Source organism: Megalops cyprinoides, chromosome 3 (genome assembly GCF_013368585.1).
Source record: "Megalops cyprinoides isolate fMegCyp1 chromosome 3, fMegCyp1.pri, whole genome shotgun sequence".
NCBI lineage: Eukaryota > Metazoa > Chordata > Actinopteri > Elopiformes > Megalopidae > Megalops > Megalops cyprinoides.
The window spans coordinates 17616545-17634041 of record NC_050585.1 but is presented as its reverse complement, the minus strand read 5'-3'; the positions used below and the strand labels follow the sequence as shown (position 1 = coordinate 17634041).

Below are 17497 nucleotides of genomic sequence, written 5' to 3'. Positions count from 1 at the left end.
ACATGTACGCACACACACACACACACACACACACACACACACACACAATATGTGTATGTCATCTTTGCATTGGAGAGTGCTGCTGAGGCACATGCTCTGTTACTATGGTCTAAAAAGGCTTTCAGAGATATTCTGGCACAAAATAAAAATGAGAGCAAGTGTGTGGTCATATGTTTAAAACATTTTAGCCATTGATCAGTACGTTAACTTCATACACTTCCCTGGTTCCTGTTTTTAAACAGAGTTACTTCTAGAGAAGTTTAAAATTGATTTCCAATTCCACTTCCACCACGAATACTGATAATTGCTTCAGAGATCACTTCTATGTCCTAAATACAAGCTCTGAAGAACAAATTGTTCATGCAACGTTGTTGGGTATACTGTAATCAGGTGGTTCATTTTACTCTTAGTTAAATGGTAATTAGCAAGGATCTCATTGTAACAGCAGGTCATGACTCTTATACTTAGATAACCTGTAATTAATATTCAGTATATTTAATTATATATAATTATGGAATTATATTGTATTCTAGTTTGTAATAAATGGAAAATGAGCTTTGCATTACAGTTACTTGCCATTTACCATGGACTGAGCATTCAATGAAACAGTAACATCAATAAATCAATGTTATCTGTTATCACAGTGTCATTGCGTCATTTCAGAATCTTACACTAAAATGTAATTAGCTAAATGATTTCTGTTTCAATTGCTTTTTAAGCAGGCGGACCTTGGAAGAAGAAATGATGTGAACAGGAAGTGTAATGATTATGACTAGATGTGACTGGTTTTGTGAAGCTGTTCTCTTTCTCAGATGCTGCTAAGATTATATCCCCAGGGAGACAATACATGAAAGAGCATAAGGCAAAAGAGCTTAGTTTTGGGTGATGGTTTCTCAGCAATGTGTAAAAAAAAAAAATTCAAACATATTCGTAAACTCACCAAAGACATGGTGAGTTTACGAATAAGAATCAAAGCTGCGTAGATTCATCAATGTTTAAATGATATAGATTGGATGGATTATCTAAATAGCTCTGTGCTTGCTCTCAGTCCATCTAGTGCACACATGGAGCTCAGGTCCTCGGTGGGCTTTACACAGGCACAGAAACAGTGAAAATGTACTTTAATTTAATTTCATTTCATTTCACCAGATGCAAATTGAGCTGTACTGTAAAAAAGGGATAGGAATAGAAACTCTTTAGAAGACAAGAATAACATACAGATTCATGATTTACTCCATTTAGTTGCCCTCTCAGGTATATTAATCAAACCCCTTGCCATACACATGATTCTGTATTGCAAAATAGCTTTTTTCACTTTGACATTTGGACCCACATGGGGGACTACTATTTTAAATTTGTGGGTTTTGTGCCCCAGATATATACACAGTATATATAGGTTGCCTATTTGTCCAGCTAAAATTATAATTTTATTATATGTACCCTTGTGCAAACCTCATTAAAAAGCCTGAATCACACGAACTCAGTGCAGACTCCCCAGAGAGTGTTCTCACAGTCCTTCCTTCAGCAAATCCCTAGAAACGTTCTGTCATGCATGTCCTGCCAAAATGACAGTCCTCCACGCCCCAACCCCCTGCATACATCCATCTTCCACAGAATAATAATAATAGCTTTCATTTCGCAAACTGTGGTTAAGTTTTTACATTGTCCATGGTCTTTTCAATCAATAGCTTCCTCTACCAACGAGTGGAGGAACAACTTAGTTTTACTAAAACCCATTCACTGCCTACAGAACAATTCTGAAGGACAACAACTACAACTAAATTCAATATTGATTAGATCAGTAACCATGTAAGAACTACAAACACAGTGAAATGGGAGATTTACTGTAGATAGCAAATGCTTATTACACAGCATGTTTAAATAGAAAATCATTCAAACAGAAATTATAGTCTCTGTTGTAAGGCGATTTCAGTGTTGCTGTCGTACATATAGATATATTACCTTGGAAGACCAATGGACATGGAAAGTAAGTTTCGCCCTCTCTTAAGGGATGTATATGTAAAAGGTCAAACGGAAACGTAGAAGAGCTTTCGAAGTCAGATTATTTCTATATGTCGACGTAATTCTGCGCCCCCCCCACCCCCCTTGTGGAACCACTCAAACTAACAGTTTTTGATTTACCGTTATTCACAGTTTGATGGACCAAAACAATTACAGAAAGGTCTGATGTGATTGCGGATTTTGCAGTCGAAATACTTTGCGCAAAGCTTTCAAAATTAAACGAGAACAGTTTAATCTCCTTGCATTTGCGCCCATGTGAGCTCTGCATTATGGAATTTATTGCATTATATACCACTTCTCTAGATTATTCCCACAAATATAATCAAGACGTCTGCTAACATTCAAATAAGGTTCACTTATGCCGTTTATTTAAAATGCAGTTACAGCGATTAAAGTGATTGGAAATTACTTCTCATGTAAATCCACCAAAAGGGGGGCTGCAGGCTCCCCCAAAGCGCTGAGATGCAGCACTGAATTCATTGCCTCCCACCGAAAACGTCACTCAAGGAATGAGCTCCGAACGGCGCACTGCCCATTCATTGGAAGCAAAACGGGAGGAGAGTGTGTTCAAAGCTCCAGTAGTGGCGAGATGCTCGGTGTCGGAGATGACAGAGCCCTCGTGTGCGCACACTGTTCGGGATATTTCAACAACAGGATTATTTAAGAAATGACTGAACGGAGACCGGTTGTGGACGCCAACCATCATTCGAATAATCCTGTCATTGGAAAGAGGAATCCAAGTCAAGATTACCTACTGATGAGTACAGATATAGGGGAAGAGAGCCACGCCAATTATCATGGATATTACTGTGGGTGAGTACTTCCAAACTGTTTATCTTTAAGTAGTTGCATTTCCTTTGAGACATCTGTAATTTATGACAGATATCCCATATTTTCCCCCTGCAAAATATAGGTAGCTATTTTATCTGGTCAATCGTAAGTGAAATATACATTATTTTACTAAAACACCATCAAAAATGAAATTATGTACTCTTAAATGCGACGAACACCCTTCTGTTCTGGCGTGATAGTAACTCAAATAAATATAAATTTGTGCAGATTGTGCAAACTTTGAATTGTGCAGACCATTTAATTATGTTTTCAAGGAGTTTAATGCAAATTGGCAGTAATACACTAATAATGTAATAAGAAATGCACAATTATCAGATGTGCTGTTTGTATAATGGCAAAATGAGACTCAAGAGAGATCAGATGGGAAAGTATGCCATACCCTCTGCCCCAGAGGTGAGGGAAATTACTTGATATAATGTGCTTTACTGTAGCTCCTCTAAGGTATTTCCCTTTATACAGTAAACCAGACCTGAAGCTATCATATAAGCATCTTATCTCAGGTTTTCTGAGATACTGCAACATACATAATGTCAGATCTAATCCCATTGTAATGTTCCAGACATAACAGATTTGCTATTTTTGTCCACTCCTGTGCAACAGGAAATTGAATTTATCCCAGGGTGAACACAACTATAATGAGACATTCCTTGCTCCAGTGTTTGAATGGAAAATGTGCATGTTCAATTATGATTTTGCACCAGATGCACAGCACATTCCTCTGACGCTCATGAGTAACCCCTCCCCTTTGAATGGTTAGGTCAGCATTATTTGTGTGGAAACACAGCGTTGTTAGAATGTAACATGGATGCACTGGAACAATGTTGGTCACCATAGAAACCAGTTTGTGAGCATGATGCTTGACCTTATTTCACTGCAAGTGCCATTCATGGTAATTAATAGTGTGAGGTGTAAAGAAAACAAACCAGACAAAACAACCAAAAATGACCTCTGAACAGTCCTTAAGTGGTATTCTCAAATGTGTAGAAGGTTGTTCCATAAAATTTTTAATCTCAAGGAATTCCTATTTGCAATCTTATAAGAGGATTCAGGCTTAATCAGAAACCCCCTATCACACTGATAATCAAAAAAAAATATTATTTTGCATTATTTTGAAAGGCACAATGGAATTTAGAAGTTTCAAAACCCTTGTAGAGGTTCTTGTAAGTATAATTAAGCCCCTACCAACTTATTCAGTTTTAAACAAATTAAAGTTTCTGTTGTGATGTACACTAAACTGGCAAGCTAAAAAAGTGATACAGCTTGAACTGGAGTAAATCAAAGTAAATTTTATGTGTTTACATCAGGACAATGATATAGGCTAAAATTAAAGACCATAGTCCATAGCCTTCTTTCTTATCTTCAATTTACCCAAAATATGAGTGCTACGAATATATTAGGTTCTAAGCATAGCTTTGGTCTGAAGCCAGCATTTTTTCCTCTAGCTTCTTTCCATCAACACACTGTCTTTCTCCAGCCACCGCAGACAGGGAGGCTGGTGTCACACTACAGTCACATCTTAAACAGGTCCCTTACCCCTTTGGGCATTTCAGTGCTGATAGGAGGGTAAAAATCATTAAGAAAGATCTACCTTCAGTATATCTGCTGTACCTGATAAAAGTACACTATCAACATGCTCTGGGAACCAGTCAAAGTAATTGTGTCATTAGTGTAAGGGTGTAAATGCTTACAGGTGAGGATGACTTGCCAGAAAGGTTCAGCGGAGATGGTGGTTCAGATCTGAGGACAGTGTTTAGCTACACCACAAGCTCTGTATCATTTTGAGCTGAACCTGTTCCTTCTGATACCGAGTAGCAGTCTGACACGTAACACCCTCCAGCTATGACAAGTGAATTGACGTGGCATGACCTTTCACTGATGATTCGCTATCATAACAATAGACATTCAGTCACAGAGGACAGGTGAAAGTATATGCAGACAGCGGACCCCAAAGAGATGATATATACTGTTATCCAACTCTCATAGTTTCTATAAATATTTGATATAACAGGACAACACAGAGAAAATGAGCACCAACTGACATTCCTATGAGATCCTAAAATGTTCTCAAAACAGGCTTTTTCAGCTTTGTTAAGATGTTCTGGAATTTCCAGAAATCCCTTGGTTCTGTGATCTCACTTGTGGAAGTGTGGAAGTGTAACTTGCTTGATTAAAATTGTGGATGCCAGAGGGACACCTGAGTAGCTTAGTGGTTGAAGTGTTCACCTTGACGGCAAGCTGGGCTGTGTGGTCGGAGTTCGATCCCAGCTGTGCGCTGCTTGCGAGGTCACTGCTTGCGAGGTCATCGCAGGATGGCTTTAGTCACACCTCAGAGCTCCTGCACAAGTGCAGAGGTTGTCACGGTAAAACAAGCCTAATATATGACCACTGTTTTCCAAAACAGGGATGCATGAACGGGAAAAATGGGCAAATTGCAGATGGCATTGAAAACAATATTTTTACCTTAATTAAACGTAGTCCAAAAACATGTGTCACTAAGATGTGTTTGAAATTTGGATGTATCCAATGAACTGCTGCAAGTTTTCACGCCAGCTAAGCATCTCTGAGTGAATAGACATTTTCCATCTGGGTCTTTCTGGTGCATGTGCAGTATGATTTAGGATTGGTTACATTATGAATGATGTTACTGGTAAACTATGATGCCTTTTCACAAACATAAAATCATACTGATTTTAAAGTTAATGTTTGTACCTAGAATATAGCATATGGTTGGTTTGGGGAGACTTGGGCTTTGAAAGATTTGAGGTCTGGAAATTATCAAGTCACTTACAGACGTCATTCTGACTACTGTGCCAGCAGAATATTCTCACAATGCAAGGATGGGAATGGCGACCAAACCACACAGGATGACTGCCATGTTAACTGAATTGTGCTTGTACTTATTAAAATATATGAGGTATCTTTGAAAATACTAAAGCCTCTGTGATATCTGTTTTACTGTTTCAGTGCAGGGTGGGTTGATTCCCCCATGTCAATAACTCTCCCCCTTTTCTCTTATCTTGATTAATACCCTGTGATATCTTTCCCTGCTCTCTGATATTTAATCACTCCTCTGTGGCTGAGTGCAATCAGTGCAATCCTTTTGTGTTTATAGAAATCCCTCTGGGAATAGTTCATAATATCATTTATACCCTTCACAACCTCAATTGGTTTATAAGTGAGGTATTGCAAAATAACACCATTTGACATTTCAAAGCCATTTATTTTCACAAAAGAGATTCATTACCGGTTTATCGTGGTCAAACAATTTTAAAATAATCATAGAATCCGAGGAGCTACGATCCTGGGACACACTCCCTAGAGACTATGACCAGATCATCTTAATTAAGCCAGTGGGTCCAATTTAATGGAGTGATGTGGCCCTGGTCTGACTTAGTGCTGAAGGTGACAGTCCCTCCTACTGCGTCGTGTCATGGCCTAGTGAAAGCTCTGGAGCAATACAAACCAAAGTCCTAAATAAATGAAAAAATGACTTTATATATATATATATATATATATATATATATATATATACATACAGTACCAGTCATGTAAGAATTTCTCTCTAAATAACTAATTTTTAAAAAATATTTATGTCTACTTTGAAAACCCTAAAATATTAGATGATTAGTTTATCACTTTTTTGGTCACTGCACTATTCCATTTGTGTTATTTCATAGTTTTGATGTGTTTACTATTATTCTAAAATGAGGAAAACAGCAAATATAAGTGTGTCTAAACTTTTGACTGGTATTGTATGTGTGTATATAAGACTCATTGAGTCATTGAGTCAAATTATGTGCTAGTGGAACATGTCGTTAGCAATTGCTTCAGCTGCAGTTGTAGAATCATAATTGCCTAGGAAACATGAATAGGTGAATACCCTAGGAGAAGAACATCTCATTCTCAAATGCACAGTATGACGCTCTAGTTAGCTTAAAGGCCTTATTAGTTGCTCTGGGTAAATGCATCTCCTCCAAAAATTAATAAATAATATAATAATAACAATGACAATTCTAGTGTTGGATGTGACAAATCACATGCATGGTCAAACTACTAGTATAATCTGCTGAAATTCCTTGAGCAGCCTCCCTCATTTAACTCAATTTATTATGAGCAACACACCAGAAAATGACATCAGGAAATGAATGTCCATGAGGCAGAAACCGGTAATTGCTGTGCAATTCAACAGGAAACTATTTTTCAGTAATTATACATATACCCTACATAATTACCATTTATTAACTCACATGCTCTGAAAACTGTGGGAAAGTTGCAGGGAAACAAAAAGAATAATGTGTAACAAGACTGCAGGCAAGATTTTATGGCATTAAGTGGCAAGCAATGAAAATGATTTGTTTATAGTGGTTTTAAAAGCTGGAAAATGGGACAGAACTGAGTTGCCACCCAGAGTTATGTTCTGGTGTTCTCAGAAGTCACCCTGAAAAATTCACAGCTTTAAAACCAGTGGGTCACCATGAATGAGCCAATGAAATTAGGCAATGATGTTAGACAATCACCAATGACCTCCGCTACTGCATTTCCACAACTCCTCAGCACTGTTCTGATGTTGTGATTTCCAAATGGCAAGTCCTAGTCTTCAACAAAATCCTAGCAAAAAAGCAATAAAGAATTGCCTTGATTTAACACAATAATACTATTCCAAACACCAGATGGCCTTTCAGTCCCAATATCCAATGCAAAATCATGTACAATCACATACAGATACAGTCAGTCAAGCTGGAAAACAAACCTGGCAACCCTTATTTTAATGGCCTCTTCAACACCCACACAAAACAAACTGTAAAAAACAGAGGTACTCATGCAGTATTCTCACCATGAGGCTAGACGCTCTCCATAGCTGTAGCCCACTCAGGTTCTGACCGTGTTTTGCAATGCTACCGGCTCACTAAAGCTCCCCCCAGCACACGGTGACTTCACCATCTTACTTTGGGACTGAACTAAGTCAAAATTATCATGCTCTGTTATCTTTCTCTTTGGTCCAACTATGAATCACCATCCCCAGCCAGTAAATCACTCTGTATGAGAACGTCTGCATCCAAAGACTCCAGTAGGGGCATAGTGAAACAACCACTGACTAACAAGCTGTTCCCAAACATGACCCACATCTAAAGCTTTCCCTACCTGCTTCAACACAAAATTCCACTCTCTAACCGATAGCAACTCACTCCACAATCCTCACTTAAAATCAGTCCAAGTGACAATATTTCTTAGCTTACTGTCAGACCAAATTCATTTACAAAAAACTGTTTAAGTCAAAGGTTACAGCATCTTACTGCATTAGCTGTTAGATTTATTTCTCAGACTGAGAACTGCTGTTATTAATGTGTTCTCTCGGATAATTATATACAATCTAGCAACACACTTCTAATGACATTTGTTTCCCTCCAGGAACACATCAATAATATTTTTCATTAAACAGGGTTTTGTTGATGTTTGATGGATGGTAGAAAGCTCTCCATTACTGTTTACATGTAAAAAAGTAGTTTGAGCACACTTCATAAATCAGATCCCATTCTCTTTGACATTTATGGTGACATCATTCTGCTTATTCTGATGGCTTATTATTATTATAATAACTGTTATTAATGTGCTTGGCATAGCCAGCAGGTGGCCTCTTCCAGTGTAGCATGAGAGTCACTAAGTATCCTTAGTGTAGGATACTAGGCTGTTTAACAAAGTGACCCGTTGCAGCTTTCGTGACACAGGGTGACATTTGTTCCGTAAGATGAGCTAATATTTATAACATTGCACCCGCACAACTAGGCATCACACATCCTATACATGACTGCAAGCACAACTCCTCCTCAGTTAGTTCAAATGCACCTATTTGGAAAGACATGATAGTCAAGTGGTGATCCTTCCTTTTCCACAGAATGGAAAAAAAGTTATATAAGTAGTTCAATAAGCTTACATTGGGCTGTGGAACAAAGCACGCTATTCTGCTGGACAGACTGCACTGAAGAGGATTCCAGCACACGCCTTGCTTGGTAACATAGATCAATCCCTCTTAACACTAGAACAGCTAGGATATCAATTTGACAGCATTTGCTGTCAGACCTGAGAGTGTAGATACAGAGTTGCCCATTTGTGTTTTTTAAATATGTGGCACCACTAGGCTCTTGATCACAACAGGAAGGGGTGCAGAGAGGGATATCTCACTACAGGCTGATGACCTGTGACACACAGGCCTCTGTGCTGAGGGTGGGTGAGAGTTTCTCTGAACTTTCTTGTGAAGTTTTGCGCTCAAGTCTTCATGGGAATGGGAATTGTCTGTCTGGTCCTGATTGCCTGTACCTGGAGAGCCTCAGCCTGTAATGATCTCAATGTTCCAGCCAGCCAATGAGACAAACAGCAGAGAAATGTGAGAGGATAGGATGGGATGTAAATGAATTTTCCCCCAGTTCTTTTGGCTCTGAGACAGGAAAATGCCCTGTGGACTGCCCTCTGTTCACTGCTACAAGGCACAAGCAGCCTTTTCCTTGGCTTAATACACCTTGGGTTTTGAAAGCAAATGAGGAGGATTTGCAGGAAGCGCTTGTAGCATGTGTGAAGCACAGTTGTGCATGTGCACAAACAAGCATGTTTACATGTGTCACAGAAAAAAATCTCATCATTTGGTGCAACAGTCCTGTGGGAAAATGCACCTGGTTATGCAGCCCAGGAGGTGTATTCCTAAAGCAGAGAGCTCAGATTTGCATTCTACCTAGAAACAATGCAGAGTAACTTGCTCCCGGGCACAACAGTATTGTTTCAGGCATGATTTGAAGCTGGAACACTCTGGTCATTTGTCCAGGGCCCTGACCACTGCCCTGCACTGCTGCCCCAGCACCGCTAATTGACACAGTGCTAATGAAATACTCCAGCAAAAAGCTTCCATGCTGCTTGAACAGTTTTGTTTTCCACACCTTTCAGTTTTGACTAATTCCCTTTTTGCCCTCATTTTGACTCTCAGTGGTGTCAGTCATGTGCTTCATCTCCTCGCGCACCCCCAGGCCCATCTGTCCCCTCACGAGGCACTTCGCTCGCCATCTAACCCCCCAACCCCCGCCCCCCCCACACACACTCAATCCTGTGCCCCCTCGCCACCCTGCCTCTTCTCACATTGACTCGTCCATCCAGCCCTCTTTAGAGGAAAATGGCATCTTATGCCCTGCATCATCTGCGGTGTTAGGGAGCTATTTGGCTGCCTCGCATAGGTGAATCACAAGGCAGAGGAGAGCAGACGCACTCCAATCCACTCAATGGTGCACTGAGAACATAGTGATCAGACTCCATTACTCCAGCAACAGCCCCGTCCTCTCTCTCTCTCTCTCTCTCTCGCTCTCGGCAGATGAGTTTTCACCATTGACGCTGGGCTTAGCCACAAGCAGCGAGCCTGTGTATGCAGGACATCCTGTCATCGTCATGTCACCTAAGCAACCATGAAAAAAAAAAAATAAAATAAAAAACCTAACTGGCCTCAATTCTCAAGAGATCAAGCTTACCAAGGGCTGGCGTATGTCATATTTCACAAAGCTCTTTCAATGGCAGTTGAAATAGTTCTTCTTACTGCAGCTCTTCAGGGAGGTTTAAATGCCTGAGGGTCAATTCCTGTTTCTCTCTGTCAGCAGCATTCAGAAGCAGGATCAGAGCTGGCCTCTGTGTGGAACCCAATGGTGCAAATGCCCCTAACAAACTGCAGTTGACTGAATTAACATTGTGTGAGTCAACCTTTTCCTGCCATGCCATACAACACAACAAAGAATTCATTCTGAAGCTAGCTGCAAATAGCCTGTATATAAAACGCGAGCAGTGTGAAAATGACCTGATTTTGGAATGTGTTAAGAGACAAGCAAACACCTGAGACTACAAATGGATTTTTGAAAATAAAAGCCTGCCTAAAGCCTCACTATTTAGACCATAGTTTATATTATTCAAAGTCATAACGAGAAGCAAATATACCAAATATAGCTTTTACTGTAGCTGTCTGTGATATGTAATACATGAATGTGTTAACATTTTTGTTAAAACCTTGTACATGGTTCATGTCCAATAAATACAATCAAATAAATAAATAATTATCTTCTCCTAGAACACAATCAATGTAATGTCAAGAACAGCCAACAATCATTCCAAAATGTCTACACCATAATCAGCCCTTCACGCAGAATAATTGTCCCTAGGACAGCAGATTTCCAGCAGGGAACCAACAGTTGTTAATTTCACAGTCATGCAAGGATGCCATGGATGTGAACAGGTTTTAGGAAATTCTGTTCACACTTAAGAATGTTTTTCTGGGGATTAGAAATCTCAAAATAAATTCCTGAGCAGGAAACCATGCATTGCCTCCTGCAGAACGCTACAATAAGCAGAATGTTGCGTCCTTTAGACAATTATGACTGTTTTAGTTCAAAGCTGTCAATGACGAATGTCTTTTTTGTAGGTGTCAACTAGCTTTTGTTACTGTACGATTTTTTATGATTTCAGAGACCCAAATGTTTCTAAAACAAAATCTTAGCTGCATCATTTAAAGATCTTATTGATAGAAATGATCCAGGTAGTGTTCAAGTAGAATACGTTGCCTGTGGTAATTGGCTGAAACCAATGGACACTGCTGTTTTAGACTTAAATTACTTCAAAGCATCGTTGTGCATACAGCTGTTGCAGACTGATTTGTAACTTTCTGCTTAATGATGCAGTGTCCTTAAAGTTACAGCAGTGTGTGTTTTTTCACTCTTTACAAGACTTGACAGACTATGAGGGTTCCTTTTATGGTCACCGTCATATTTATTTAATTTCTAAACTGCTGTTTTAAGTTGCTGCAGAATGGAGAAACACTTGTTTAGCATGGCTGCAATAGAGACCTTAGAAGGAAAAAAAGGCTGCAAAATGGTATCTATTGTGCAGTCTCAGATTCCAGTTTGCAAACACTGCCTTCATCAGTTTCTCTATAAAAAGATAAAATAGCATGACTCATTCTGACAGAAAATGCAGAGAGGTCACAGAAAGAGGGTAATTAATAGGAGTGTGGGGGTGGTCTGTGGTTCAGACAGCCCAGCTTGTGAAGGCAAAATATACCAGTAATTACAGGCATGGCAAGCTGGAAGCCAATAATTTAATATCCAGGGTCGCTTAAATTTCTGATTGTGACCCTTTCCACACATTGAGATGTGAGTCACCATTTTCAGCACTAATACACCTGCACCCTAAAATCCTTCAAAGGTGAGCCTAGAAGCAGTAGGAATATTTGATGGAACTTATCTGAGGAGGCAGTTTGGAGTGGGCAGGAGTGTGCAACAGTTTGGAGGACTCAAACAAGGGCTGTATCCCTGGTTTCTATCATGTCTTTGAATGAAAGTGTCCTCTGTACCTTTGAGAATCTTGATACTGTATGAATTCTGCAATATGCAATTGGAACAACGTGTTCACTGTAAATAACCTGAATTCACCTGGGGATGAACATGATCAAAAGGCAGATGGTCAGGCCTCCATACAGTTTTCCTAAGGGAATCGTATGGGATTAAAATGTAAATTCAAACCTACTTCATCTCAGGTTGTTTTATTCCCAGCAGGGAGACCCTTCAAGAAGGACAGACAAGTTCACACAAAGTTAGCTGTAGTGTCTGTAGTAGCAGTTATGTGTGTATAGTGTCTATAAAACTGTTATAGTTTCAACTGTACAAACATGCTCAATCCAAAGATCTACCCAAGTGCATCTAGCAGCCACGCATATCAGTGCATAAGATTTCCGAAAGGACAAAATGAAACAATATTAATATATTTTGTATAAGTTTGGCCATGGCCAAAAAATGATTTTGAAATATGTGTTTGGCTTTTTTTCTTGGCAGTCGGAGCAACAGTGACAGACAGTTGCTCTTACGGCAGACTCTGGCAAAGACCAGGCGGCAAGCAGTGCGAGGGCCAGCGTACATGTTCAATGCGCGCTCCAACAGCCTGTCTGTGACGGAGGAGCGCTTCCTGGATGCTGCCGAGTACGGCAACATCCCTGTGGTTCGCAAGATGCTGGAGGAGCTCCCCGAGCTCAATGTCAACTGCGTGGACTACATGGGCCAGAATGCACTGCAGCTGGCTGTAGCCAATGAGCACCTGGAGGTGACTGAGCTCCTGCTGAAGAAGGACAACCTGGCCCGAATTGGGGATGCCCTGCTGCTGGCCATCAGCAAAGGCTACATCCGGATCGTGGAGGCCATCCTGGGCCACCGGGCCTTCGCCGACACCAGGAGGCTGACGGCCAGCCCCAGCCAGGCAGAGATGCACGACGACTTCTTCGCGTACGACGAGGACGGTACACGGTTCTCGCACGACATCACGCCCATTATCCTGGCCTCCCATTGCCATGAGTACGAGATCGTGCACATACTACTAGGGAAGGGCGCCCGGATCGAGAGGCCGCACGACTATTTCTGCAAGTGCAATAACTGCAGCTACCACCAGAGGCATGATTCCTTTAGCCACTCGCGCTCGCGCATCAATGCTTACAAGGGGCTGGCCAGCCCAGCCTACCTCTCCCTCTCCAGCGAGGATCCTGTGCTGACGGCTCTGGAGCTCAGCAATGAGCTGGCGGTGCTTGCCAACATTGAGAAAGAATTCAAGGTAGGCATCCACCCTTAAACGATCACCAGCACTTACAATTAAGTCAGCCCTCTGAACACAGTGTTGATTAACAGAGCTGTTTTTGAAGGAAACAATGACCAGATCTTTGAGTGTATTTCATTTTGATACATGCTTTCCAGTAAATGTGGACAAAGCACTGCAATTCCTTTACTAAACTAAATGCATTTTAACTGAAGGTGTTGGACATTTTGAGCCTCACCAGATGATGACAGTGGTTTTAGAGTGGTGTTTTAAAGGCAAAGAATCTTCTTGACAGTTTCTTCTAACAGCATTATGTGTGTTTCCAAGAACAGTCATATTGTTTAAGGATAAAATCTTTTTCTGAGAAAATTATACTCCAATCCTGATTCCCCAGTCATATAGTGTCATACTGAGATAAATTTTGTTCACAAAAACAAATCAGAATGCATCCTTTTATATATTAGAAGTCTTGAGGATTGGTACAAGACAATTGAGAAACCATTTCGCTTGTCAGCGTGTGGCCATTTTGCTTGCTTCAGGATAATAGCTTGACAATCACAAATGACAGTAGTGCAGTTAAGTGACTTTCCAGAAGTTGTGCCAGAGAATTTTTTTAGAAACAGTTTGTTTAATGTCAAGCAAACTAGCAGGGGCAGTGGTACAGAGATGGCATCTCCCAGGAGACAATGGAGGACGCCAGCAGCTGTATACATAAATTGACCTTCCAGCAGCCACATTGTTGTATGGTCCAGGAACATTCTCGTACGTTTTTACTCAGCAGCTCTCACTCCCACCAGCAAGCACCTACTGCGGTACCGTCCCCTGCCCTTAACTTCATGAATAATTAATGTTTGCTGTAGGTCTAAAATAGCTGTTTATCTGGCTTTCAGGATATGCCTCTCAGCCACAATTCCCCAAAATCACAAACTCAAAGTAAATAGGTGTCGAATATATGAATTTAAAAGAGCCGGCCTCCGTGTCCAAACACATCCATTCTCCACCCTCGCATTTAACTTCACAAAATCACAGGGTCACAAAGAGCTTTTTTCACAGATTTTAAATATGAGAGGTTTTCACTGTAATCACAGCCATGTAACATACACGTATGGCTGAGTGATAGCCAAATTAAAACGTAATTCAAGCCAAGATTCAAATATTTTAAAAAAAAGAGAAACATTTTTAATGTCAATTTTGAATTTTTCATATAAAATAATAGTAGTAATATTTTTTCAATTCTATGGACCTTCATCTATATTTTATAATCTATATTGTATACACTATACACGTATAGTATACATTCTACAATTTGGAATCAGACATTTCGTAATTTGTCAGCACAAGGGCTCCCAAGTGGCCTAGTCAACTAATGTGCTTGTCAGTTAGCATCTGTCCATCCTCCAAATGCTGTGTGCCCCACTGTAATGCGCTGTGGGATGTGTGGGGTGAAAAAAGTGTGAGTGTATGGGAGGATTGCATGTGCCTTGTTTCAGTGCTCCTGTGCAAGCACAGGGGATGTGCAAATGTAAGAGCCACCTGTGTGATTGGTGATTCCAAACTGGGTGAAAAGGGGAAAAAGCCTAAAAACAATTAGTCTTTTATTATTCAGTTTTACCGATGTTAAAGGTATGTATATTTAAAACATTATATTTCAATGTATAATGGTGGCTTTAATAATGGTGCTCTAAAAGAAGGTCTCAAAACTAACAAAGTGTGAAGCAGAATGTTTTACAACAGAAGTGGTTGATTCTGAGCATTGAAATCTTTCTTTTTGTTGAGAAGAGTCAGAAGTGTAATACAGAGGCTGAAATATTCTCCTACTGTATCTGGAATGCATTGAATTTCTACATAAAGAGATGTATTCAAATGGAAGATAATATGCACAGAATAAGTTGGTGGAGGAAGGGATCACAGCAGATTTAATTTGAAGTCTTGAAATAATTACAACATCGAGAATGGAAGTCTTAATTAGATGCTATGTATATATATATATATATATATATATATATATATATACATACATACATACACACATACCAGATCCTTAGGATTCTGCTACTCTCAGTGTGTTGAGTAAGATATAAGTTATGCATGTTGGAGAGTACAGGGGAGTTCAGATGTAACACAGGCAGAGTATTGTTCAGCTAGTTTTGGAGGAGTGTGGGTGTATAATGTGAGTGCTGAGAAGTGGGTGTTGAAACCCCAGACACGTTTGTTTCAGTTATCAGCACAATATGTTTCAGACTTGGATTTACATGCTGTTCTGGTTTGAATGTGTTGCAGCGTTTCAGTGTGTGGTTTGGACACATTTCAGGTAAACACTCATAATCAATTTGTTATGTTTGTTATGCTGACTACACTTGTACTGACATGAACAAGTCCTTGTTTGCTGATATCTTGCGTGCCTTGTGTTTTCTTATTGCTCTGAGAATGGGGAGAAGGGCTTAGATGGGTTAGACTGAGTGTGTTTAAGAAAGCTGCAGCATGCCTCTGTGGGGATGGACACAGCGCATCCAAGTAAAAGCCATCACAACCAGACACAAACATCAGGGGAAAAAATTCAGCTTCAGCACAGAGTCCAGTGGAGGCAGGGCCTTTCACTCAGGATGAGTGCTGACCGAGGCTACCGGTGTCTTTGAATCCACACTCCTCTGGGAGGAAGAGTGTAGAGACAAGCTTGACCCTGTATCCCAAAACTCTTTATACTACCGTCAACAGGTTTCCAGTAGTTTTAGGTCAACATCTCAACAGCAGCTCAGTAGTTTGCCTTTAATTATGTGGAGGTGAACCTATCACCATTCCACATTGTGATGTCTTCTCTGGCCTTTTAATTGGATTTTAACTGGTCCCTGTGACTGATTTTAATTTCCCATCCCAATTCTCCTCAGAATGACTATAAGAAACTCTCTATGCAATGCAAAGACTTTGTGGTGGGACTTTTGGACTTGTGTCGGAACACGGAGGAAGTGGAGGCCATTTTGAATGGAGACGTTGACTCGAGTCAGAGCTGTGAGATGCCAGGGCGACCAAGCCTTATCCGGTTAAAACTTGCCATAAAATACGAGCTAAAAAAGGTAAGCTTGTGAGCCCATGGAAATCACGATCACTGTGATACCATTCAGTGTAACCACATTGCACTCTGCCCATACATCTAACATACACAGTTGAGTGGAGATTTTTTTTTTTAAATATCTTCTCTCTCACAGGTTTAGTACTTATTTAATGAATGAAAAGATTTGTTGTAAGAATCAGAAAAAAACATCTACTCCCTTACATTTGGCCCTCAAGTTTAAGAAAAATAAATAAATACTGTGCATGAACACAATCAACATAAACTGGTAAAGTACAAAATTCTTTAAAGTATGACTACAGAGCTGTTCAGAAATCTCAGCTGACAGACCTGAACGTTGCAGATACGTTCACACAGAGTCGTATCCCTGCAGGTGTTCTACATGGTCTTATTTTGAATGTGACCTCAAACAAAAGAACAGTAACAACAGTATTGTATTTACTGTTAGTCATGTTAGTTACTGTTAGTCGTGTGGGAGGAACACTCGATGAGGATAGCCTTAGGACTACACACTCAGTGTAAATTGGATAAACAAACAGCTGAAGTTTTGAGGCCTGCTGGCTCCTCTGGCAACCCTCTCACCCAGTGTCTTCCCAACCCTTTCCCCCTCTCACGCAGTTTGTAGCCCATCCCAACTGTCAGCAGCAGCTCCTCTCCATCTGGTATGAGAACCTGTCTGGCCTCCGGCAGCAGACCATGGCCATCAAGTTCCTGGTGGTGCTGGGCGTGGCCATCGGGCTCCCCTTCCTGGCCATGGTATACTGGATTGCACCTTGTAGCAAGGTCAGCCTCCCTGAGTGGGGTTAACATGCAGGCTTTAATATAACCTTCAACCCATCACATTCTTTTTCAATACGTGAGACCAGCCTGACCTGGTTTCACTCCATCAGCTCCTGCTAATGGCATACTCCATGCTATGCTTTTCATCAAGTGTAATAAGATGATGATGCTGATTCATTA

At 40.4% G+C, this 17497-nt stretch overlaps 1 protein-coding gene across 1 annotated transcript in view; it reads left to right on the top strand.

Moving 5' to 3' along the window:
* The first annotated feature begins 2579 nt into the window (after nt 1-2579).
* The window catches only part of trpc6a (transient receptor potential cation channel, subfamily C, member 6a), a 30377-nt gene continuing 15459 nt past the window's right edge, over nt 2580-17497 (top strand). Inside the window, exons 1-4 of the mRNA XM_036523655.1 lie at nt 2580-2835; nt 12723-13488; nt 16356-16541; nt 17156-17320. Coding sequence (XP_036379548.1) covers nt 2690-2835; nt 12723-13488; nt 16356-16541; nt 17156-17320 — 1263 coding nt within the window. The 5' untranslated portion in view covers nt 2580-2689. The remainder of the gene's footprint in view (nt 2836-12722; nt 13489-16355; nt 16542-17155; nt 17321-17497) is intronic.